Source organism: Pagrus major, chromosome 13 (genome assembly GCF_040436345.1).
Source record: "Pagrus major chromosome 13, Pma_NU_1.0".
NCBI lineage: Eukaryota > Metazoa > Chordata > Actinopteri > Spariformes > Sparidae > Pagrus > Pagrus major.
The window spans coordinates 802577-828294 of NC_133227.1; the positions used below are offsets into that span (position 1 = coordinate 802577).

At 41.1% G+C, this 25718-nt stretch overlaps 1 protein-coding gene across 3 annotated transcripts; it reads right to left on the bottom strand.

The window, feature by feature from the left end:
- Positions 1 to 479: 479 nt before the first annotated feature.
- Positions 480 to 25563, bottom strand: taok1b (TAO kinase 1b). Of its 3 annotated transcripts, none has more exons than XM_073480000.1 (21): positions 25272 to 25563; positions 15896 to 16154; positions 15224 to 15295; positions 13327 to 13428; positions 13181 to 13226; positions 12973 to 13069; positions 12767 to 12880; positions 12234 to 12325; positions 11313 to 11406; positions 10914 to 10995; positions 8465 to 8632; positions 7993 to 8199; positions 7566 to 7700; positions 7162 to 7398; positions 6873 to 7001; positions 6375 to 6458; positions 6051 to 6170; positions 5733 to 5972; positions 5432 to 5644; positions 4699 to 4881; positions 480 to 4408 (listed from the first exon to the last, which is right to left on the bottom strand). In XM_073480000.1, exons 2-21 carry the CDS (start codon positions 16025 to 16027, stop codon positions 3908 to 3910), a joined length of 3048 nt encoding a protein of 1015 aa, XP_073336101.1. In that variant the 5' UTR covers positions 16028 to 16154; positions 25272 to 25563; the 3' UTR covers positions 480 to 3907. The 3 variants fall into 3 exon arrangements, with proteins under 3 accessions (XP_073336101.1, XP_073336099.1, XP_073336100.1); XM_073479998.1 differs by having other exon boundaries at positions 24998 to 25563; XM_073479999.1 differs by lacking the exon at positions 25272 to 25563 and adding an exon at positions 24422 to 24506.
- Positions 25564 to 25718: the final 155 nt, after the last annotated feature.

A 25718-nucleotide genomic window follows, 5' to 3' on the forward strand; every position in this document is an offset into this window, starting at 1 on the left:
AGAGGTCACTTTAGGTAACAGACTTTTCTAGTTACATCTTTACTGAGCTAAATGAGTAAAATAAATCAAGAGTACAGGTGACTTTTGGTAAAGATAAGCAAAAAGCACTTGTTCTGAAAACATGGATTCCCTTGTTTCGACCAAAATAATAATAAAAAAAAAGGGGGGATCATAATTTTGCATTAAGGCATAAAGTTTTTTGGCAACGTTGCTGCTGTTTGCTTTACGAAATCCCCCTCCGAGACAACAGAAAGGAAAGGTTAAACAAATATTTGAAGTTAAAAACACGTCTTTTTGTGCCTGGGCTTTGAACAGAAGTGTGGTAATGTAGTACAATTAAAAAATGTATTACAATAACGCAGGCATTTAAGGCACGCAGTTTAAGGAATTCAACAATTTAGGCTGAAATTTTAAGCTTTAAACACAAACTTGCTCCTCACACAGAATGAAAAAAAAAAAAATCCAACAATGCGGCAAAGAAATATTAAAATTACTTTATTACAGATGATTCTTTATCCAGTAGCCCTCTTCCAACAAAAAATAGTAATTACAAACAAAATATTACATTTATCCCCTAAACTTTGTTTCTGAATTTCTTTTATACATTTTAAATCACTTTGTCATCTGTAAGGAATAGCTTTTCTCTTCTGCTATGCGACATTCAGCTTTTTGCACAATCTATACAATTGAATACAGTTTAATACAGGTCTCTGGACTACGGAGAATAAAACAGCAAGATCCACCAAATGACAGGAGAGATAAAGGGAATACTGATAAACAGACTGTACAGAGACATAACCCTGCCTCCCGCCTTCTTTCAACCAATGGCAGCCGTCCCTCAGCACACTGAGGGGGGGGATCACAGTAGACTCTTTAATCTGGTCAATCACTTGTGCAATCAGTGCAACTGATCCAGTTCAGAGTGACCGAGGTCTAAAGCTAGACTCTGCCCCGACTGCCTCGCAAAACACCTGGGAGTTCTAGTAAACACAAGAGAAGGTCTAAAAAATAAAAAAATCCACCACTCGTTTGGCCCTCTGCAGACATCATCCGGAAATTAAAATGAGCCTTTCTGGCATAAAAGTAAATAAAACACTACGGAGCGGGGAAAACGGGCTGATAAAAAGATGTTGGGTACAATGGCATACTGGCTGAAGAAAGAAGTGGGACCACCACACTCTGTTGTTTTTTTTTTTTCTGTTTTCAGAACTGAGCCAAGAAAAACGACAGTATTGTAAATTCTGAGTGCAGGTGGTGGTCTTTTTTTTCTTTTTTTTTTTTTAAAAAAAGGCAAATACTTAAGTGCAGTGTGAAAATGCTTTGTGTAGAACCACAACAAAAGAGGGCGCGTGTTTCATAAATCAGAAATAAAAGTCCAAATAATAACCGTGGACCCCACAACACCGAAGAGTAACCCTTTGCAGATATCAAACAACAGATATATTTTCACTGTCTTGTGCAAGAATTTGGAAAGAATTTGTGGAGCTTGTGGAGTGCATCAAATATGGATTATGCAGCCAAACACCATTCAGCAGTTTTTCAGATTTTACAGATCTTTGAAATAAAATTCTTTCTCTCTACATTATTATAATCTTGACTTTAGGACTGTGAGTCTTCTAAAAACCATGAAAAACCTAAAGAGACAGGCGAGTCTACATTTGGGTATCATAATGTCAGTAAAACATAGCCAGTGCTAAAGCAAAGGCTACACCTAACTACATTTCAAATTATGTGCAAAATCATCCTCATTCAGCATTAAACAAAATGTTGCCATTTACTCGAGGCAACCTGACCTAGAGTTGTGTTGTTATCAGTCACAACAGAATATCTGTAACACGTTTCAGAACTCGCAGCTGCAAGTAAGACAGTGAAAACCCAGCGGCCGGAAATTTGAACACCGCTGTCATAAAACCACGTCACTGCGTCCGCATCACAACAAGTTAATTTGTCTTTGATTTGTCGATCAGATTTCCATATTTTCAAATTCAAAATATACAATATTAACAGGTTTCCTGTACATTTTCACCTCTGAAATTCATATAATGCATAATCTCTGCATTTCACAATAAGACTTCCACCTTTATCTCTAGTTCTCTATAATCCTTCTTTTTTTTTAAGATTTATATAATAATACATATATATATATTTTTTCTTCTTTTCTTTCACTTGAAGAGCTCTTCCCAAACAGATCAGGGAGGAGGTGAATACCACACCAGGCTCAGGAGGGGAGGAAACGGAGGTAGAGGGGAGGCGGGGAGATCATGACATCGGGGGGTCACCAGGGGTGAAACAGAGCGGGGTGTCAGAACGGGGGGGAAGGTTGCAGGGGCATGGCAGCGGAGATCACAGCACCACCGCCCATCCACCCACTGAGACATTCAGCAGTCACCAACCAGCAGAGGGCGGGTGAAGCTCCTCTTTCAGCTCCTTGCTCATTCACTACATCTGTGACCTCTTAAAAAATCAAAAGTGCGCACTTTTTCACACTTTTATGTCCCAAAATTTACCCCTGTACATGCATTCATCAGCCAAGTGTGCAAAGGGACATACTGTCAATTCAAGAACTTTTGTATCTATATGTGTGTGTGTGTGTGTGTAAATATGTCTGATTAATATTTAGTGTGATGTAGAAGGCCTGTGCCAAAGTGAAAGTCATTGTCAAATCATGACACCCTGTGGTGAAGCTCTACTTGGTGATCTTGAGGTAGACCAACAACCATGTTTTTACTGCGTAGTTAATCGCTTTCACCGACCAACACAGTGCCAGATTAGACCTGGAAATTAATGCAAACGAGCGACGAGTGAACACCAGTTTTGAAAAGTTGGTGGTTAGGCGCTGCTGAAATACCCATCTCTGTCACGACGGCGCATGTGAGTGAAGTGCAGAGGTCTGTGGAAACCCAAGAGCCGGGCCAATGAGGCCGAGCGTGCACGAGAAATGACTCCAGCGACAAATGCATCACATAGAATTACACTGAACTTTCACTGACATCTCTGGCACAATCTCATTAAATACATTAACAGTATGTTGGCATGGATAATGACAAATCTGACTCTGCACCTTTGGCATCTTTGTAGGTTTTTTGTGTCAAGAAAACACTGCACCTGGTGATCAGATCTCCTCTCTGGTGGAGGATAAGCCTCCCACTTATACTGCATACTTCTAGCTTGACATACCTTGGTACTCACTTACGGCAACCTTCGTCCTCCTTTTCATTTTCCTTCTACACCTGTCCGACGTTCTCAAAATGCTCTTCAATCATCAGTCCTGCCTCCTGCCTTCTCATTTGCCTGCAACTGCACATTAACAATAATCTCATTAACTGTCTATCAGTGAGATGTCTGTTCTTTAATCGTGAGCTGTGAGTGGTTTGAAGGAGTTTGCACACTGACACATTTTAATGCTAATCAAAAAACTGCATACTCAATTTTTCGCATTATGCTCACTATTGTGCTACCTTTACATCTAAAAGCATCAGATTAACCCCACGTGTGTATAAAACAGCGTACTGCAAACAGACAACTCTTGATAATAAACTCCATGAATATGACACTTTGGGTCTATGGCAACAGAGACTAACATGGTGAATACGAACACATAATAGCGCTGTAGGCTGCAGTAAATGACACTATTGCACTGTGGCGTACTGTAAATGACCCTCGGCCATCTTGGATTGGACTTTTGGGCTTCCACAGACGGCTGCTAGCAGCACACTGATGTAAGAGAGCAGTGGTGGTGGGAGAGGAACTGGGGTGAGGAAAACCCAGTCTCAGCACTGTGCAGTGTGCGTTGTATGCATGGTGTGTGTCTGTCTGTGTACAGTGTTACCTCGGTGCACAAGAATTTTACTTTCAGACAATTACTGTGTTGTTTGTATGTGTGTGTCTGTGTGTGTTGTTTTCCGTTCTAGGTGTACGACAGATGGGATCCGTTGGATATCTGAGAGGTGATGCTGGCGCTCCTGCTCATGCCCTGTTCATTCCTCCCCCCTGATGACGTCCTCCTCATAGCCTGCGGGCTGTTCCTCACCCCTCCCGCCCCTCCGCCGCTCCCCCTCTGACTCCCTCCTCCCGGGTGGTGGAGGCTCCAGGGCGGCGGGCCCCCAGCCAGCATGGGGTGTCCCCAGGGCTGCTGTGAGCTGGAGCCCCCCTGGTGGTGATGACTATGGTGGCCGCCTCCTCCGCCTCCTCCGGGCCAGTGGCCTCCCCCCTGAGCCCCCTGGCCTCCTCCACCTCCTCCCCCCCAGCCCCCCTGGGAATCGGGAGCCAGGTTAGTGAGAACCATGTTGCTGAAGCCCAGCCGCATGGACTCCGAGTCGAAAGCCTCGATCTCTCTGGCCTGGCGCTCCAGCAGCGAGCGGATTCGCTCCAGACGCTCGTTCTGCAGTGCGAGCATTTCCTCCTCAATCTGGAGAGATGAACACAGTGAAGAGATGAGTTCAAGATAAATAAGAAAAACATGAGCCTGCTTTGAAAGGACAACTGATTCATAAGTTCTTGGTTGAAAAAACAGAATGTAGCCACTCAACTAGATATTTTCACATTATTGACAAAAAGAAGGAAAAGAAAAGTAAAATATGAAGGAAAATACATAGAATCATCCATTATGAACATCCAGTATGTTAATGTCAACAATTGTCACTGCTAAACCCACAGACACACGTCCTGACACTGGATGAAGTTGAGCGCCTCTCTTACTTTCTGCTCCAGCAGAGCCCTCCGCAGAGAGACCCTCTGCTCCAGCTCCCTCCTCTCCTTGTCGTGCTGAGCGTCTGTTTGCATCTTGATCTTGCTCTGGTAGGCATTGAGCAGCTCCAACTCCTGCTGCAGCTGCATCCTCAGAACCTGACACTCCCCCTCTTGAGCCTCGTCTAACCGCAGCTGAGAACGAAGAAGAAAGACAGGAAGTCAGAAATACAGAATAACTCATTTTCATCTGTGATAAGGTAGCATTTATGTGGGATCTAATAATGTTAACAGAGGATTTTTTTTTTATATATAACTCAAGGGCTTTAAAGAAATCTGCAGGACCCGTTTTGATAAATCCAGTGACTTTACTTTGGGATGTGCTGTGGCAAGATGGGACAAATACTAAGTGCACCGTACATAAGGACCAAAATCATGTTCTTCAATGAGATATTTCCAGATTTAAATAATAATTTTGCTAATTTTTGACAGTTTTTTGTTGTTGTTAAGACAGAATTAAACATTGATGCATTTGAGAAGTGTAGCATATTTTCTTGTAAAACATTTTTTCAACATTCTTAAGCTCCTTAATGTTATGTTGTGGTATGGGGTATCATTTATTGGCAAAGGTACTGAGAATTTCCTTCAACGGCAAGTCCTATAGGAGGCGAGTTTAAAACTAAATTAGGGCATTTTCGTATCTGTGTTCCACAAAGTTTTTCGGGCCTCCTCTTCAGGTACTCACAGCCTGCGTAGAGAGCATTTCGTTGATGGAGTGGTCGTACTGCTCAGCCAGGATGGCCAGCTTCCGGGTCTGCTCCTCCTTCAGCCTCTTGAGCACGGCCTTGTGATCAGACTTGGGTGTGGTCTCCAGCAGGTGGTTCCTGAGGGCCTTGTACTGCCTGGTCTGAGTTTTACAAGTCTCCTGGAACTGCTTCTTAATCTGAAGCTCTTTAGACTGTAGACAGGAAAGAAACAAAGATGTCGAGTTAGGGAGTGTGTGTTGTTTGGAGTAAGGTTAGTTACAGAGTGGCATGTCCGTTTACCTTGAGGCTCTTGGGCTGCTGTCGAACCTCCATGACATGCTTGCGCCTCAACTCCCTCTCCCTCCTCTTGTTGTATTCCAGTTGGTTGGTGAGTTCAGTCTGGTGCTGGGTCCTGATCAGCTCTGCCCGCGCCTTCTGGATCGTGCCCAGGTGTCTGAACTCCAACTCCTGCATCGACTCATGATGCCTGAGCAGCATGGCGTGCTCCAGGTCCTTCTGTGTCTGCCGTTTGTTTAGCTCCTGAAAAGGAGTAGGAAATGCTGGGTGACAGCAGTCACATGAATAAAATCAAACACTGAATTCAGAGTGACTACGTACCTCTCTGGCCAGGTCCTGCTCAACATTGTGTCTGGCAATGAGGATCCTGCGTTTGAAGCGCCGACACTCTAGCTCCAGGTACTGCCTCTGTCTCCTCAGCAGGTTAGCCTCCTCCTCCGCCTGAGAATCGACACCATGTGGCATTTTATGACGTGCTGTCATGCATATGGGAAATAAGGTTTTGGGACACAAATCCAGGAAGCAGGGTCTGGCATGGTTAGTACTTGGCTGGGAAATCAAGTTTAGTTAATGCCACAGGTTCTATTGACTGTAAAAACATCATTTTGTCTTGGCAAGTGTTCATATTATGTGAGAGATCCTGACCTGGAAGTGCTGGATGTTCTCTTTCTGCTTGGACAGCCACTCCTGCTTCTCTTTCTTGGGAGTCGACTGGTTCTCACTCAGTTCCTGCGACACATTCAGTTTTATTTCAGTTTGTCAGGGCATTGTCATTACTGGATTTTATGGATATTATAGCATTTAGCATATTGACATTTATGAGTACAATAATGGGCGCCTCTTCAATTTCTTAATTTTTCTAATATTAAAAAGGTGCAATATGTAAGAATTGGTCGCCTGCTGAATTCATTCTCAAAACAATTAAGGTTATATATAAATAAATAAGTAAGTAAAAGCCCTAATTGTGACCCACATCTTTGTCCACCCATATGAAGAAATAACAAGCATAGAGGGCATTACTACCTTAACTACATGCAAAAAGAAGTTTTAGTATATACTGTGTATGTTTTGTTTATTGTATTTTGGTCATGGACAAAACCAACATAGCTTGTGGTAAAGATGTATGCAGTGCGATTGTGTTACCTCTTTGAGCTGCTCCTTGCGTAGTTTGTATTCCCGCTTCTGTGACTCCAGGAAGCTGCTGAGCTCTTTCTTCTGCTGCACCTGGATGTGCTGCTGGAACTTCTTCTCATCGTTGGTAAACGTTTTCAGCTAAACAAAATGTTGAGTAAGAGTTGAGTAAAAGTAAGTAACAGCACTTGATTCAAATGTAGAAACAAGTTTTGAAAAAGGGAGTAGCTGAATACTTGAGTACAGACATTCAAATTAATATTTAGTGTCCATTTTTTAATTAAATTTCTTGTCTACGTACATCTTTGTCCAGAGCTGCCTGGTGTTTTTTGAGCAGCTTCTCCATCTCCTGGGTGAAGTTGTTCCTCTGACTTTCCAGCTCTTTGTCCAGCCTCAGCCTGTGCTCATCCATCTCCCCCTTCAGCTTGTTCTCCAGGGCCATCAGGTGCTTCTGATGTTGCCGCCTCATGCGTTTGTAACCCGACATCTGCTCCCGCAGCTCAGAGTCCTGCTCGTGTTCCTGCATCTCACGTGTCACCTGCAAGATGTGGACGCAGCGCCGTCGACTTAATTCAGATTACAAGTATGACACAATATAGAATTTTGACTTGGTGCTTGTAAAGAGGGATAATGGCATCGTGTGTGTAGGTGTAACAGCCACTAATAAATGAAATTAGTAAGTGAGATAAGCAAGTGTGTTCTCACAAGTGACGCTGTGCGTATGGTGGCAAAGTGCTCTCTGTTGCGGTAGTGCTTCCTTGGGGCCTGAGCTGGTGTTTGCTGGGGCTCAGAGGGTTGACTGGTGGCTGCCTGCTCCCCGGAGAAACTCTCTTCTTCCTCCTGGAGATATAAGGCAGCGTAATTAACATATTATCTTGTTACAGCATTTAACAGGACATAAAAGGAAGCATTAGGGGCATGGGAAGGTTCGGTTTAAAGAGAGAGAGAGATCAGGACAGAAGAGAATCAACAACAACCATGTACACCAAAATTCAACAGAAAAGAGCCACATAAGACATTATTATAAACTGATCTGCATGTGTAAAATCTGTGGATTGACCCTTTGATCAAGAATGAAAATAATCCTACATACTTCTTCTAAGTAGATGTGTGTATTAGCCACTTCACCCACCGGTTTGAGGTGTATGACGGAGCTGTTGGACATGACCGTGTGGTCTCCCTCCATCAAGTCCAGCTCGCTGCGGCTGTCCTGGGCCGCTTCGTTCAGACTGTTGACAGAGCTGCTCTGGGAGCTGGCGCTGATGGACATGCTGGGGATGGACTGATTACTGCCGACACTGTTCACTGTTCCTGTTCGACCTCCGCCCGGCTCCAGCTCCTAGAGACAGAGTGGAAAGAGCAGAGAGAGGTAGCGACAGAAAGGGAGAGAGAGAGGGCCAGAGAGGGAACAAGAGAAAGAAACAAGAGACACAGACAGACAGACAGACAGGCATACAACCCGATGCACGCTTGGTTATTTTCTCTGCACGATGGAATGCCATGAAAGTGGCAAATGTAAAAAAAATAAAAAATAAAAAAAGGGAAAAAATCTTATTCTAGCGCCATTACTTTAGTTTGATTCTAACATACAAAATTCCACAGACCTCATCTCCATCCTGGACTTCTGCTGTGGGTCCGTTGTGGGCTTCCTGAAGGAGGATCTTCTTCATTTTGCGGTACTGCAAATTGTCCAGCTCTCGCACCGCATCCTTGGTCCTCTGGATAAGATCCATCAGCACAGAGTCTGGACGCTCACGCTGCAGAAACGCATGCTGGACAAGAAGGAAAAGACAGAACATTGAGAACGGAGAACACCCAGGAGTAGAAGGAGAGAGGTCGAAGGACAATGACCATTAGAAATAATCAGTCATATCTTATTTACTTTAAAAGTGTTACTGAAATTTTCATCTTTATTAGTCAGGTTTGTGAATGACATCCACATGTGATGTGGTTTTTGGGCCATAAACTACACAAATCGCAGACATAATGGGTGGAAAATGTTGAATTTCCTAAGAAGGCGCCCGTCCCGTTAGCACAGAGTGCTAGACAAGCAGAAAGTGTCAACTATCTGGTCAGAGCCTGGATTTAAGGAGCCAGTGGATGCTTCTGCACTGAAACTAAAGAAAGAAAGGACTTTATTAAGGTAAGACATCTCACGCTGTTTCCTCTTTATGGCTGTGTATTTGCTTACATTTCTCCGACGCTACGATCATTTCCTTGGTGATCAGTTTGTCGTGCATTTAGAGTTCCGGTGAGTGACTGTATATATTCATATGATTGTTATTGTTATGATTATTTTACATGTGAACGATTAGACTTATCATATACACACTTATTGTATATCATATACATATTACATCATAATACACAATACAGATTCATATTGGCACTGTGTAATTATACTCTTCATATATATCATTAAATATGTATATAACATATTTTAATCATGTTACATATATCAGTCTGTATATATTCTTACATTAAGAATATATTAGGGCTGGGCAATATATACAGTATGATACATATCGTTATCATGATATAAGACTATATACCGTATATACCAATATGTCATAAGTGTTGTCTTTTCCTGTCTACAGGCTGCATTACAGTAAAATGATGTCATTTTCTGAACTTACCTGACTGTTCAACTTAGCCACTTAGTTATAATATGTCCATTAGTGATGATTATTTATCATAAATCTCATTGTGTTAATGTTTTGTAAAAGTACCAATAGTCATCCCTACAATATTACACAATAATATAATAATAAATAATATACACAATATTAATTTTGAGGTATTTGGTCAAAAATAAAGTAATCTGATGCTTAATCCTAGCATTTATGAAGTGCTTTTGAGGACATTTTAAAATATAGATATATCGTTTATCGCAATACAGCCTAAAAATACCGTCACATTATTTTATTAAGCCCTAACATACATACAGTATATCCTTCATATTTATACCGAGCAACTATCCTGTGCAATTCCTGCCTGTATCCTGTGCAATTATTTCTAAATCTATTTCTATACTATCTATATACTTTTGTATATTGCTATACACCATGTGTGTACTACAATTATGGATGATTTTTCCCTCTGCTTATGACTCTTGAGCTGTTAAAACAAGCAAACTTCCCCAGTGATCTTATACCAGCCCTGCCCTTGTGTGGAATATATGTCATGTTAGCCAACCAGAGCCAACAGATGTCTTTGAACATGTGGCGTGTGTTAAAAATGATGAGTGCCACATACACATTTACCTCTAAACAGTAATTAAACTGGTTTCCAACTAGTTTCTTTATTTCTAAATGCTGAAAATGTCCACATAGAAGCTAACATTACAACGTGGCAATCAATCTTCTACCCCTCCATGTAGTACAGTGGGTCACGCAGATGATGACTTATTGTCAAAATCAGCAAAGATATTGCAAAATATGAGAATAAAACCCAGACTGACAAAACACAGCAGTTTGTTCTGAGATTAGCATCAATTGTCTGTGCACTTTGCTGGGAAATAAAAGTGGAGCCTGAAGTCTGATTTTTAGAAGATCACGTCAGAAATCAGTTAAAAAGCAAATTGTAACTCTTTAATTTTGTTTAAGAACAAGTATTGTTTTGGAACTTGACATTTGAAAAAGACAGAGTGCAGGGCTTCTGTACCCTGAGGACAACTTCCATTAGCAATAGTGAGTCCATTAGTGAGCTAAGTGACAGCTGCTCAGTTACTTAACGATGGACGCAGAAGTCACATCTCTACAGTAATTACATCTGTGTTCTTTCTACAAAACCAAGCTGTGTGTGTATGTGTGTGCGTACATGTTCTGATTGTGTGTTTGTGTGTTTGTGTGTGTGTGTGTGTGTGTGTGTGTGTGTGTGTGTGTGTGAATCCGGAAGCAGAGGATTAGTGAATCAAAATAGAAGCTTATGGGGGAGAGAACAGAGCTCAAACATCAGAGCGATTTATCACCAGAGGGGCTTTGTCAATCTCCCATCTTAACACACTGACCCTGCTCTCTGTTTCTGTGTCGTAGCGTTACAGTGTGCACTTACACCCAGCATGTCGTCGGAGTGTGGTCTGTCCTGGGGGATTTTCTGAAGGCATGAATCGATAAAGTTTCTAAAGTAATCCGACCTGGAACAAAGAGGACAACATGGAGGGTCAAAACAGAACAGACACACAGATAGCCTTTAGCAAAAGAGAACATGGAGCAAAACATGTAACATAATTACAGTAATTGCTGTGAACTGGATGCAAAGCGTTCCACACCAGTTTTGTATTTTCATATCATAAAAATCAAACATTATTGTATCACACTTGTTGCTGCTGCATTGTCCCAATTTTAAAGCAGCTTTAAACAACTGGCTTCTGCACAAACTTTCACAATATCTTACCTCTGTGTGTGTGTGTGTGTGTGTGTGTGTGTGTGTGTGTGTGTGGTGGCACCTCACCATTCACTGGCTTGCAGTGTAGGGCTCTCATTCTGCGCTATGTGGTATAAGGCACTCATTGCATTCATGTTAAACAAGGGAGGCTTCCTCTCCGCTGGAACAGAAAGGACAACAGTCAGTATATACTCCTTTTTATTAAAGCAACATTATGTAACTTTTTACCTTAAAATAACAGTGTAATTAAAAAAAAAATTCTCAGTTTCTACATAATGTTGCTTTAAATTACATGTTTTATTAAATCAACACTAGGAATGTAGATGAGCGTAAATTAACTAAGTAAACAAAATAAGTCAGAAAAAAAACATCTCAATACCAGTCAGCCATGTGAATAATCGCAGTCTGTACAACCTGCTGACGTCTGGCAAAAGATACAGAAGTATCCGCTGCCGTGCCACCAGAATACTGAGCAGCTTTTTTCCTCAGGCTGTGAGACTCCTGAACTCATTCTCAACACTCCACCATGAATAGTTCATTTATCTGACTTGATTATTATCTATCATTTAGTCTGTAGAGTTTTTGTGTGTTGCTTACAGAAATCTAATTATACAATCTTGTGTTGCATAATGACAAATTCATCTTGACTCTAGAATCTTGAATGCAAATTTATAAGCAGCCCTGAATGCACCATATAGAGGGCAGGCAGTCAATAGAAGCAGCAGCTGTTTACGACGGGACACGGCACTTACATCAAAGCAATCAAATGTAGTTTCTGACATTATTTCTTGTATCTTAAGCGCCTGTCGATCAATTTAGCAGCGACTGCAAATCCTGTGTCAAAGGCAGATGGTAGGGCCACGGAGTTGCTAACATTGGATCACAGATTGTGCTTTTTCTGGGGTTTAAACTCATTTTTTATAGGAAAATGTTTGTTCTACTGCAGTTATGTTTTAATAGACACAATATGCACACACTGCCACCTACCTAATTCTATACAGGTGATCCCTAAGGACCAAACATCCACCTTCCCATCATACTGGCCCTCGTCCATAGCTAGAATCACCTCCGGGGCCATCCTGGATGAAGTGGAGGAGAGAGATACAGCGTGGGTGGAAAATAGAGAAAGACAAACAAAAAGTAAAGAGATGACTTTCAGTTGCTCTCACCTCTTAAGATGTGGGAAAAAAAGAGATTTTTACTTTAAATCTCCAAATTAAAAAAGGCATTGTCACTTTATCTTCTGGAATTAAATAATGGTGCTTTTCATGACTCATCTAAGTGGTTTCTCAGCAGCATAAATAACACCAAAAGAGAGAGAGTATATAACCCTGAAGATGATACTTCAGCGATTGTTGGGGACAATGTGAGCTCAGGATTCATGCGACGCATTTGAATATATCAGCAGGAATTTGTGAATCAATGCCACTTTCAGCTCAACTGGCAACTCTTCATAAAGTCAACATTTTGGTCATCTCAATATTTAACACACACAAATAATTCCTTCAGTTTTCACTTACCAATATGGCGTTCCCACAAAGGAGTTGGCAGGTGAGGCAATTGAGGCAGAGCCGAAGTCGGCCAGTTTGACCTGCCCAGGCTCAGTCAGCAGAATATTACCTGCCTTCACATCCCTGAGAGCGAGAAAAACATGCGTGTTTGAGAGATATGTAGGGGATACAGTGTTTACAGAAGCCTCTTATAAAACAAAGCAATAATAACTCACCTGTGGATCATATTGTGGGAATGAAGGTAGGCCAGCCCCTGCAGAGCACCATGTGTGATGGCAGCAATCTCTACTTCTTGTAAAGGTTTTTTATGAACTGAAAGAGTAAAAAAAAAAAAAACAAAGCTTGAGGAGGAATCAACATCAGTGAAGGAAAACGCATCAAAGTCAGTGCTCAGACAAAAAAAGAAAAGGAAAAACTGCTCACCTTCTAGCAGATCAGAGGCTGAGCCGAGACAGTACTCCATCACCAGCTAGAAGCGAAAGATAAAGTCAAGGATGCATAAGGCCCTTTAATGTAGCAGAATGAGATAATCTTCCAATTCTGTGCATGTACAGTAAACAAGCACTTACCCATGCTGTGTGCTCACGGAGGTAACAGCCTTTGTACTCTATACTGTTGGGGTGCCGGATCCTCTGCAGAAACTTCACCTCCTTTATAATGTCCTGCCATTTCTGTCAGGGAAGGAAGGGATTTAAAAATAAATCAGGCAATGCTTTCTTGGCTTTCTGTGCTCGAAGTCATTGTATGTGTGTGTTTGTGTGTGTGTGCAGAAGATTGTCTTTCAGTGTAAAAGTGCGCAAGGTGGTTCTCTTCACAGATTATGTGTAATCTGATTATAGCTAATCTGAAATAATGAGTAGAGTGAACTGTATCTGGGACGACAACAGTGAAAGTGAGCGCACGGGGGTGACCTTGTTGAGATGGTCAGGTTTGGTGATTTTACATCAGACTCACGATGACACCAAACATTAATACCGTAGTCCAGCAGCTCTTTATCTGGCATTGGACTACCTGATTCTGATACAAGATTACTCCATACATATACATCAAGACGCTGTACAGTCAGAATGTGGCTGTATCACAAAGAGCAGCTATAATGGCTGCAATCAGAGTATCTTAATTTACTAAGGGTCACTTTTAATTGAAGAACATTCCATAGTAATTATGTTGAGTTATGCATGCGTCTGGTTATATCCTGCATGGACATGGGGAAGAGCGATAGGCTTAGTTAGCTACAGCTAGCTTTCGCAACATGCCAGTAACGTCCAGCATACTTAATAAAGACTCCCTGCTAACACCGGGATAAACCCCCCTCTACGGTTTACGGAGTACTCGCATTGCAGTGATGCACACAGCAACTCATTAACAGACTGTACTATGTTGCTTAATATGCACTTACTAAGGCTGGAGATATACTTGCTTTTTAACCACGCGTTTCCGTAGACAACTGGCTGCGTCATGAGAGCAGTTGTTCATATACTTGCCTATACACATCTTAGCTTATCTTAGAAAATTCCTGCCATTGTTGTCCCTGCTCCTGTTGACCCCTGACCCTGTAACATCCCTATACGGGCCTTTCACTGCCTCTATCGTTCATGTGCGTACTGCTTCTTGCAACCGCGTAGCGTTAATTCCTGAGGACGTGCACAACCGACGGTCCGAACTAGGCATGTTGATCATTAACCGATTCATCGGCATTAAGAGTTTAACCGATTAAAAATGTATTAAATCAGACAATAGACAATCAGAGATGGCCACAAATACATCAAAAAGTATCTTGTTACAAAATTACAAACACTTGCTTATCAAATAAAGCATATCAAAGTAAGATGCATGTTCTGAGAAAATGTATTCAATTAAAATAAACTAACTTGTAATTTAAAAAATACAAAAAGACTAACTAACTCTAAACTGATATTATTAGATTTTAGCCATTTCCTCTTGAGTATTTTAAAGAAATTGCTTAAAAAAGCAAGTATATCCAGGCACTAACATGCCACTGACTTGTTACAGCTCTACCAACTGGGAGCTTCTTACCGCTGTGGTAATTAGATGTACTTGAGATGAGGGAACTGGTACATTCTGGGATATGGAGTCCATTATGACTTCTGTACTGAGTGAGGTGAAATTCCATTGTGTACATTTCTTTTTTTTAGTTCAAAAACAAAAGTATGTTGATTAAAAAAAGCCCATGTGAGCATTTCATACCACAAAATTATGTCTTCCTTTTTTAACAGTCTGCTGAAGTGCTGCCGAGTAAACAAATTGTGAATTCTCTAGATTGCTGAGCTCAAGGCCTTTTTCTACAGCCTCTACATTGATCAAACCAGGCCAAACTACTGTTAAGCAGGCCATGTTTTACATTGCAATGTGACCAAAAGCATAAAGAGTTAACAGTGAATGTATGATGTGAATTGTTTATGGAGGAATTGAGCTATAATATTAATATAATCAATCTTTTCTCACCTCATTAGACTGTTTCCCATTGTAGGACATCTTTTTAATGGCCACCACCTCGTTCGTGCGCACATCCCGTGCCTGGGAAACACAGATTTTCAGCAACACGCATAATCATTTCACACATTTCAACTAAAAAAATACAGTACATCTAATTCTCTGGACAGGATGTGCTTTTTAAACCTCACTGTGTGCAGTGTTCAAGAACCGAAGTCAGATCAGACTGCTGGGGTGAGTCATATCACTCTGCTGTAGCTCGGTGCTATTAAACCCCACCATGGGCTGGTAAAAATAACTTTGTTCAAATAGTTTCTGTTCCTTATCAAAGAGGATCAACAGCTTAATTTTGTTATGATCGTGAAGCAAACTCAGTCACATTTAAGCCCACAGATGTGTTAAACAAAATTTAAGATGTATCTGATTCTGTTGCTAGCTCTAACTAGCCTTGAGGTACTGTATTATTGACAGAAAGGAACACAGCAGCTAATTAAATATTGAGGCAAATTTGGATCAAAGAATTGATCACTTCAGCTCCAACATGTGACTGTGTAGAGTCTGACTTTACTGACTCAGAACTGACAGTGATTGTATCCCTGATTATCATTAATAAGTTCTGTCCACAGATGAGTTCAAGTGCATTTCTCTTTTGTGTGAGTCAGTGTGAGGATGTCTCTGCCGTACAAAGTAGACAGCGCCGAAGCTGCCATGGCCGATCTCTCGGAGGTCAGAGAAAAGCTTCTCTGGGTCTTCTTTGAAGAAAAGCTCAGCCACCTCCGGATCCTTCAGGCTCCCTGCCCTTACAGAGGAGGGCATCCTGGTGAATGTAGTCCCTTATCACCCACGCAAAGGGGATGGGACTATCTGGGTGCTGAGCTACGCCACAGCAGCTGAAGATTCATCTGCGGTAATGGATGGGCCTAAGGAACCAGCACATGGGCACCTAGATGGACAGAGGGGGTGGGGTGGGGGGGGACAAAGAGAGAAAGCCAGGGGTGTTAAGAAGGACAAGATGAAACATCATAATCGGGCACAGCATGAATTTGCTCTGCTGATGTGGGATTGAAGATACCAGTGAGAAAAGTCGATGGGCAGACTCTGAAAGAAGAGAAGAGGCAATTTCTGCATATTTTTCTTCTCTCGACACAAATCAAAATCTAAAACATGATCATCTCAAGTCTTGATTATTGAAACTGTAAGTCCACCTAAGTATATTGAACCATTTTAAGATTTTATACTTTTGGTTTTATTTAATCCGACAGAACAACGCCTACATAATTAACGACAAGCTTCCTCCTTCAAGAGTTCATGCACGACATTTGGCCAAATCCAAACATTTCAAACAAAGAGGGGTATTTGGCTCATAATGTTGTCACTTTTTAAATTACATATGAATTCTCTTTGTATTTTGCATGCAAAGTTTATTATGATTTTTATTTTGGAATGAGGAATAAACTGAAGGATGATCCCAGTCCAGTAACAATATCCTATGTTCCTTGTTAATATACAACCACACCCTGTGAACACCCCAACTAATCAATTACACATATGCACCCTTTATCCCACTGATATGTTTAACATTTGGATAAAGACACGGACGGGGCTCCAGACAACTGATTGGTGGCATTTAACATCACCAGCTAAAGAGCACACACAAAGTGTCTTCAGAAAGGTCAGGGGCTCCTGAAGTACTGTAAACACAGTGATTTTGACCACTGCTCACACCTTCAAGAGCCAACCCTGATATAATCAACTATTTGCAGCCTCATCAGTTCAGATTGCTTCAGCTACTGGAATGACTGGACAATGCAAATGTCCCAGCTCAGGGATTGATTTCATGTCCATTGCTATGAGGTGGCCTACAGTAATGAGGGGTGAGCGGCATCAGATGATCAATTAGATGACCTGGGGTCAATTTTTATTGTGCACTCCAAACTGGATGCATCAATTTTGCACTACTTAATTCAAGGACCATGCATGTTAGATTAATGATGTGTGTTATGTGTGCATTGTGCATTTTGATTGTACTCGTTTTGTTGCATCAGCATTTTTAAGTTACAATAATTAGCGAATCATTTCAAGGTTGTGACTTTTACCATCAAACCATCTATTGAGTAAATTACCATTACATAATCAAGCTTGCAGACCTGCAGCACCCTTTGTTCCCTGAGTAAACATTTGAACCTTCTGAGCAGAGGAAGATGATAGCCAGGATGAGCTTAAAAGAAAAAACTTGAAGTATTTGTGTCTCACTGCAATTTTCTGATGGCTTGATGACAAATATCCTGACATGCTCAACAGAGCTGCAACAACTGATCCATTCTCTTAACTATTAAATTCATCGTCAAATATTCTGACAGTGGGTATGTGACAATTCTCTGATTCCAGATTCTTATAGGTGAATATTTTCTGGTTTACTTACTTCTCTGACAGTAACCTGAATATAACAAGACATTTGGGGACATCATCTTGGGCTTCGGGAAATGCTGATAGACTTTTTTCTACATTTTCTGACATTTTATAAACCAAACAATTAATCAATAAAATAATTGACACAATGATCGACAATGAAAATAATTCTTAGTTGCCAGTCTGATCTGTTGGTTACTGAGCTGCAACACTTTGGCAGTTGGGGGGTGCTCTTGATCCTTGATCATCCTTGATCAAGAGCACCTCACCATGTGGCCAATCTATACAAAATCGCATAAACAATCACATAAAGTATTTCAATTGCCATTTTGTTTTCTGTCATCAGAATACTATTCCGACGTAAATCTATAACTGATGATATTGAATTGTCACCCAGCTGTATGTTCCAACCGGTGACCACAAACAGGGGGTACACCTAAAGACTGGACAGGAAATATATAAAGCACTCTCCTCTAGTTAGGGAAAGTATGATCAAAAGACAACCATCAACATGCAGCCTTAAAGTATGACTCCACCCTTTTCAACCTCATGTCCTTGTCTTGTCTTCAGCCAATTCTCAAATTGGCAACAACCTCCTTCATACTTAAACACCACACATATGCAATTACAGAAACACTCAGTGGGAAAACTGCTAGTTTCCTCTCTTGGTTTATCTTTGAGTCGGCAGCACCGCTAACCTAGCCAGCTACAGTTATCAGTACAGGCCGCTCTACCAAAACCACACTGCTGGCTGAATGTCACAAGGTTTCGTCCGGCTGAAAAAGCCATCCAGCTGACTGAGGGGGAAAAAAAAAAAAGAAAAAGTGAAACTTATACAACGACACACAGCCCTCAAGGACAACAAATATCTTAGTGAAGAGAAGCTAAAAACTGCTGCTGGTAACAAACTTTAGTAACACCAACCAGATCCAGTCTTTTTCTGTGGGATTCTAATGAGCAGAGAGTTTGCTCAATACTTGCAGCATTATTAGAAAAGCATTGTAATGACTGGCTGCCAAACTTTGACTGTTTAAGTTGAAAAGTTTAATGTTGTTTTCAGGAAGCAGGACAGGTTAATGCAACTGCACTGAGTATTCAGGATGTTTCTCTTATCTTGAGTTGGTCATGTGCACAGTCACTTTAGGCAAGCACTACCTCTTTCTGAGAAGACGTGCCATCTTATCCGTCTGGTCTTAATGTGGATTCAAATGATTTTTGAATTTTTTTAACTGGATAGTACTCTTAAGTATTCACTGGTGAATGTGGCAGACCTATAGGCAGTCATAGGAGAAGCAAAGAGAACTAGAGAGCATCTGGAAAAAGGAAAAAATGTACAGTCTGCAAAAATAACACATGAATTCGTCGAGCTGATGATCAAAGCAACAAACTGTGCTCCAGTATTGGGCAATGCTTCTTAATAAGCGTTGCAACATGACGGTATGATCCACGCATCAGAACTCATTTTTACTGTTTACCACACTGAACCATGCAGCTGGGATATAAGAACAATGCAACAGTTTTAAAAGACATTATGAATTCAAGCTATAAAGGTAAATGGTGACTGTAGAGAAATCTGACATTCAGTAAATTCAATAGACAGAACCCTCTGTGTGTTTGTGTGTGTGCGAGAGAGAGACTTGATTATAAATGTTCAATGGGTTGACGTTTCTGGTGATTTTTGTGTGAGAGGCAGAAAGGCTTAGAAGTAGTGTTGACAAAGTAAAATCACTGCTGCACTCTAAATGATTAATATCTTAGCATAGACAATACTGACTGTCTCTGCCCCCCAAAAAACAGCAAGATACAGTAAACTGACACACATGAAAGTCAGCAGCAACAACCAAATAATGTAAGTAATACTTTTAATTCAATTTAATTTAATTTAATTTAATTCAATTCATTCATGGCTAAATCACAAGCAAGTTTCAGTCGTCCTAACCCTAACCCTAAGTGTAATTACAATGAACATTGGTTGAGATAACTGTCCGCCTCCTTATAGCAATGGTATGATTAATTTTACAGATCCCTTTGTAGTTTTTTGCCATTTAAAAATTTTGCAAAATAATGTCACATGCCCCAAATCATACTACCTTTCCACAGATCGTGTGAGCTAAAACACGCAAGAAGCCTGATTCTCCATTACAATAACTCACTAATACACGTTTATAATTGGCTAGGCAAACTCACTGAAATATGCAATAGGTAATATCAATGTATATGATGGTCATAGTAGCATTATAATGTGCCATTTTTTCTAAAAAGAAACCTGCACTTAAGTTGGACTGTGTGTACATTTCTAATAGTGGATAATACAATGTGTAGGCAGACAAAAAAAACAACACACTCTCTCTCACATACACACAGTGAAACAGAGCACTAAACACTAAGTCACAAGACTGAATCTGGAAGACATAGACTGGACTGCAAGACGTGCACATACACACACATTATCACAAAGAACAGTGTGTTCAAGAAATGCACCGAAAGTTGTTTTGCTTCACTCCTCAAGAAAATGGATTCGCTCTTGCTGTATTATGTGAATTGATTTCCTCTGCACTGTAAAATCACAGAGAGGCCTAATGAAGAGGCACACAATACGCAAAGCTGAGTAACAAGGGGCGTTACAGAGAGGAATGAGTGAGAGAGAGAGAGAGAGAGAGAGAGAGAGAGAGAGAGAAATGGAGACGAATAATAAATAATCAAATACTTTATTGATCCTTATGGTGAAATTCTCTTAGCTGCGCGGGTTCAGCTACAGAGGAGCAACCACGGAGCAATCCTGCTGTCTGCTGGTTTATCAACACGCAGGGATAAGATTTATATATACAAAATATATATATGTCAGGCAAACCTTCTTAAAACCCTGCCTAAAACATCCATCCATGCATCCATCCATCCATCATTCCAGATGTCCTGTACTGCACAGTTCAGGACCAATACACAAAACTGTTATACCCCTGCTACTCAACCGTTAAGGCCTATTACACCTCCTCTGTGCATATTGTACTTGACTGACATCTCCCTGACCCTCTGGGTTTTGTTGCACCTGCTAAAATTGGACAACTTTCTTACACCGTTGACTCTTTTTTACGTACCGGGAGCTGACCTCAGCAAAGCTCCAACTTTGAATGTCAACCTGAAAAGAAATCTCATCAAGCAGAATAACTGAAATCACCTGTGTGGGTGTGCAGGGCCTTTAAACTGACTTTACAGAACTGTTCGGACTCAGTAGGTATTTTGATTTGCTTCAATTCACACCTCAACAGAAAACATGTGCTTTATATATATATATATATATATATATATATATATATATATATATATATATATATATATATATATATACATACATATATATATATATATATATATATATATATATACATATATATATATATATATATATATATACATATATATATATATATATATATATATATGTATATACATATACATACATATATATATATATATATATATATATATATATATATACATATATATATATATATATATATACTTTCAAAATGTCCTTCAGTAAGATGCTAAATGCTTCATTGCTAAATAATTCGAAGTAGCTACTTATTAAATGATTGTGTATCAGCCAGATGTAACTGGTACACATGAATTAGACCTACTTATTAGTCTCTCTGTGTAAAATTGTAACAATGCAGCTTCATAACAATACATTTAAAATGTTCACATAAATTGCATGCACCCTTGTGCTACCTCAAACAAGGAAGAGTGACCCCAGTCAGCATCAGTGAGGTGTACAGATTTGAAAAAGAAAAAAGAAAGCGACATCATCAGTCAAGTGCCCAATCCAACAAAAACAACACTGCAGCATCACAGCTGTGTGCTCAGTGACAATGTTAATTTCATGACCTACATGTGCGCTCTCGTTCAAATGGCTTACACACTACGTTTCTATCCCCCCCAAGATAGAGGGTGGGGTGTCCATGCTCCTGCTTCCCAGACTGATTACAGATTGTGGCTTTCAGTGAGTGGAGGAAGTGACAGAAGAGGGGAATGGAGTGACCAAACACTAAGAGGATTTGACCCATCCCATTTCACTCACAGAGCTCCATTTACACTCTTCCTGTTGGGATAAATGTCACGAACATTAACAAGACACTGCGTCTCTTCTGGACAAGACCTGCTTAGGTTAAAAAAGAAGACAATGTCCCTGTGGCGCCTTGAACAAGACATACAGGAATCCAAATAGTCAACCCCACTCATCTTAGTGGATGTGGTTTGTCAAATCGGATGGAAGAACTAATGGATGTTGGAGAAACTCAGACTTCAACAGTCATTTTGCCTGTTGAAGTTTAAAATTTAAGACTGAAACTGATAACGATCATGAGATTGAATCTGCAATGTGCATCCTATTTCTTTTTTTTTTTTTTGTTAAGGGAGACCTTTTCTATAAACTGTAACATTTTCGGATGTTCCTACCCTTAACCTTTTTCTTCTTGCTCTCAGTCTGACTCATCAAATATGTGAGTGGTTTCCAACTGTTCAACAGCCAGCCTCAAAGACCTTGGCCAGATGCTCAGGGAAGTCCGTTTATAGGGGTGGGAATCTCTAGACACCTTATGAGTCAATTCAGTTCTGATTCAGAGGATTGAAATCTTAAACGCATCTCGATTCTCAATGCAGAAGGGTCAATAATCGGATATTCACAACACAATTCTGGAAGGTTGGTCACTTGTAACAATTTTGCAGGTTGCATGTTTCTTATGGCTGAACCAATTGGATGGTGAAACTGAATGGGCGTATAAATGTGCATCGTGTGTCATGTTAATGTTCCTTACGGCTGAACCGACTGCACAGTGAAACATAACGGACCTAAAACATGTGCGTCACTGTGTCATGTTTGTTTTTGGGTTGCAACAAAATGAAATTTTCATGATCCGATAGCATCTCAATAGCAATATTAAGTTTTCACGGTAAACGGTAGTATACAATTGTTATCATTATTATTATTATTGTTATTTTTATTATTATAAGTTATGATGTTTGTTAATGGAAAGAAAAAAAGAAGGGTTAGCTGGTTTAACAAACACTATATTATCATTTTACAAAATAATATGTCCAGACAGACTGATGATATGCAAAAAACCCCATCATATTGCGATTATTTTGACAGATATTGTGATATTAGTCGCACTGTTAGAGAAAATTGTCATTTTTGCAGGAAAAAATACAAAAACAATTTGCTGGTATCTACCAAATACAAATGTTCCCTGTCCCCCATGTCTGGAGAATATGATTGGTAGGCTGGGACAACTCTGCATCACCACAATGCTTCATTTCTAAATGGTATGTTGTGGCTCATTTTACCTTTATCAAAAATTTGGACATTGCACTTGGTCATATTGCGATTTTGATAATATTTTGATTATCTGTGCAGCCCTACTTACAACTGAACCAATTGGACGCTTAAACGTAGCTGACGTTTTCATGTGCATCATGTTTACATTCTGCCCTGGGCTACTTCTTGAGTTTTGGTGAGGATGGACCACAACTTCATCACCTCACTTTTTTAAATTGCCAAACCACCGATGCCCCTGTTGGTCGGATTAGTCAACATAGTTTACCGGTTGTTAGATTAGCCATTAGTTTTGCCAAAAAATGAGAATCAATATAACAAAAATCACTGCAGCGTTACAATCAGTAAGCTAAATAGGCCCATTCATAAGTACATTACATAACTCCAACCACTAACAAATACAAATATGGTGGCAATGCTGCAGTGGATCATCTTGTGGAACCAGCACTTGTTCTGCAGTAGCTGACTGTCACTGACTGACTTGGATCTAGACTTTAGCAAGCAGGGCAGGCTTTGCTCCAGTGTCTAATCCATTTTTCCTGGGAGATGCTTAAATCCATTATGCAGTGTGTCCATATTCAGCACCCCCCCCCCGATATAACACTGACACACACGAAAACACAACTTTGCAAGGGCTTCTCCTGCACCGAGATACGCACAGTCAATAAACAGCTGCGTACCTCTCACCATCAGCTCGCAGTCCTTGAAAAGTAAAGACGGGGAGCTGTTCCAGCCTGTGAACGCACTGTTGTTCTGACAAGCATGCAGAGACGCAAACGAACAAATGACAGGTGTGCAGATCGGCACAGGTTACAGAGAATACAGGAAAGCAAGGACAGGCAGCCTGGCAGAGATCTATGATACCAGAGGGAGAGGACAAATCGTACCTGCCTCTCAGATCTAGACCACGGGCTGCATTTACAACATGGACAGTTCGTGGCGGTCTGAAGACATCCACAAAGATAGGTGGAGTGCTCATACTGCAGTGCACATAAAACATAAAGCACATGTGTAGGTGTTGGGGTGGATCAGCCATCAAACCTTGGACATGAAATCTGACAGATCACTCCAACGGAGCGCAGCGTCTTGGTCAGATGAATGGTGAACTGGATGTCACAACACTGGCGTTATGCGCGATTTAACCACAATTAAAGTGTTGTGTTCAAGCCCGGTGTGGCTGATTCACTGTGTCATGCATAAGTTAAGCGGCGAAGTCACAGATAAGCCAAGCAGAAGAGTAGCTCGCTGAGTGATAGCCAGCGTTACGCAATATCAACACAGAAAACTGAGGAATGCGACTCACGTCAGTGCACAAAAACAGCCATCAGCGGCAGATGGATGCGAGCTCGCTTACACAATGATCATCACAATGATTTGGCACACTCTCCTGACTAATGCTGCTTGTAAACACAATGTCAGGACATATACGTGCGACAGACATTGAAAGAGGCTTGACCAATGTCACCTACCGTGACACTGCTAACAATTCAGACGGTGTGTGAGTCATGATGTCCCCTTCCAGGTAATCAAACTTCCAAAACAGACACGTCCGAAGCCGAGTTTCACTTAACGTACAGCCACAGTGGACAAAAACAAAAACGAGGGAGTGGCACTGCTTGCAACGATAGTTGCATAAAGCGGATTAGCAAGCTAACGCAGCTAGCTAACGCTTGTTGGGTAAAGAAATCTGTTACCATTATTTACAACAAACCAACCCACTGACAATTTAGCTCACCAGCCTTGCTCAACGTATATCGATATTATATGCTTATGTGTTACATTGGCATTCATAACAAACACCCCTGTGCTAACGGGGAATCAATAAAGTTGCCCAGTGAGGCAGACTAAAATCTGTCGATGCGACAGACCGTACAAGTTGTGACAGCAACTTTTGGTTAGCTGGCGAATAGCAAGCAATCTAGCTGGCTAGCAGGCGAGCTAACCTCTGTTGAAATCGAGCTCCACTGCAGCATGTAGCGCCGGAGAACAAATCCAGCGTTACCAATCGTTAGTTAGCAGAAAGCTCAAGTTAGCGACCGACTCACCTGGTCAAGATGAGTCCAGACCGGATGAGAAGTGGGGTATAAGCGGCTGATTAATCCAGTCGCCCTGTACACGGCAGAGTTGGTGGCTGACGCTAAATCACAGTCGAGGCAATGCAGTCCAGAGAAATCAAAGTGTGAATTCGCTAGCTGATAAGTTAGCAATGCTAATTCGCTATTCTAACCGCTACAACTGCCCTACCCGATACAGACGGCTGCACTGGCTTCAAGTCTAGCTCGTTCAGCAATAAGCGTTGTGTTTGTCATGTATACTGACCGGCCGCAGGAATAATTCACATCAACGTGAGGCAAGCTAGCCCTGCTAACGACTGTCAAGCGTTAACTGTCACAGCGAACTGGTAGGCAGGCTACTCGCCAACTAGCTAGCTGCTAACGTCAGGCAGTAGCTAGCAAAGTTTCTCTTCGATAGGCAGTTCCCTAAAAATGGCGGCGAGGAGAATCACCTCCCTTCCATCGTGAAGGCATCAAGGAGCGAATGAATCGACTAGCGGAGAGTCGGAGCGACAGAGTCAGCTTTAACCGAGGCGAGAGTACACGTGTGACAGGGTTGGAGAGGCTTGCAGAGCAACTGTACCCTACGGGGTAAACGTAGCCCCCTCCCTGATCTCAGAGCTTGGTGCTGCTGTGCCACCTAACAACTGCAAGCATCTGGATGGAGCTAAATGACTGTCAACACAACATGACCCCTTAACCCCTAACCCTG

What these genes read in the sequence shown, in the direction of transcription:
- taok1b (XM_073480000.1), bottom strand. Translation starts at nt 16,027, where the DNA reads ATGCCCTCCTCTGTAAGGGCAGGGAGCCTGAAGGATCCGGAGGTGGCT. An exon ending in GCTTCGGCGCTGTCTACTTT is followed by an intron (nt 15,296 to 15,895) that starts GTACGGCAGAGA and finishes TGTGTTTCCCAG; the next exon opens with GCACGGGATGTGCGCACGAA. An exon ending in ACTCCGACGACATGCTGGGT is followed by an intron (nt 8,633 to 10,913) that starts GTAAGTGCACAC and finishes CTTCTTGTCCAG; the next exon opens with CATGCGTTTCTGCAGCGTGA.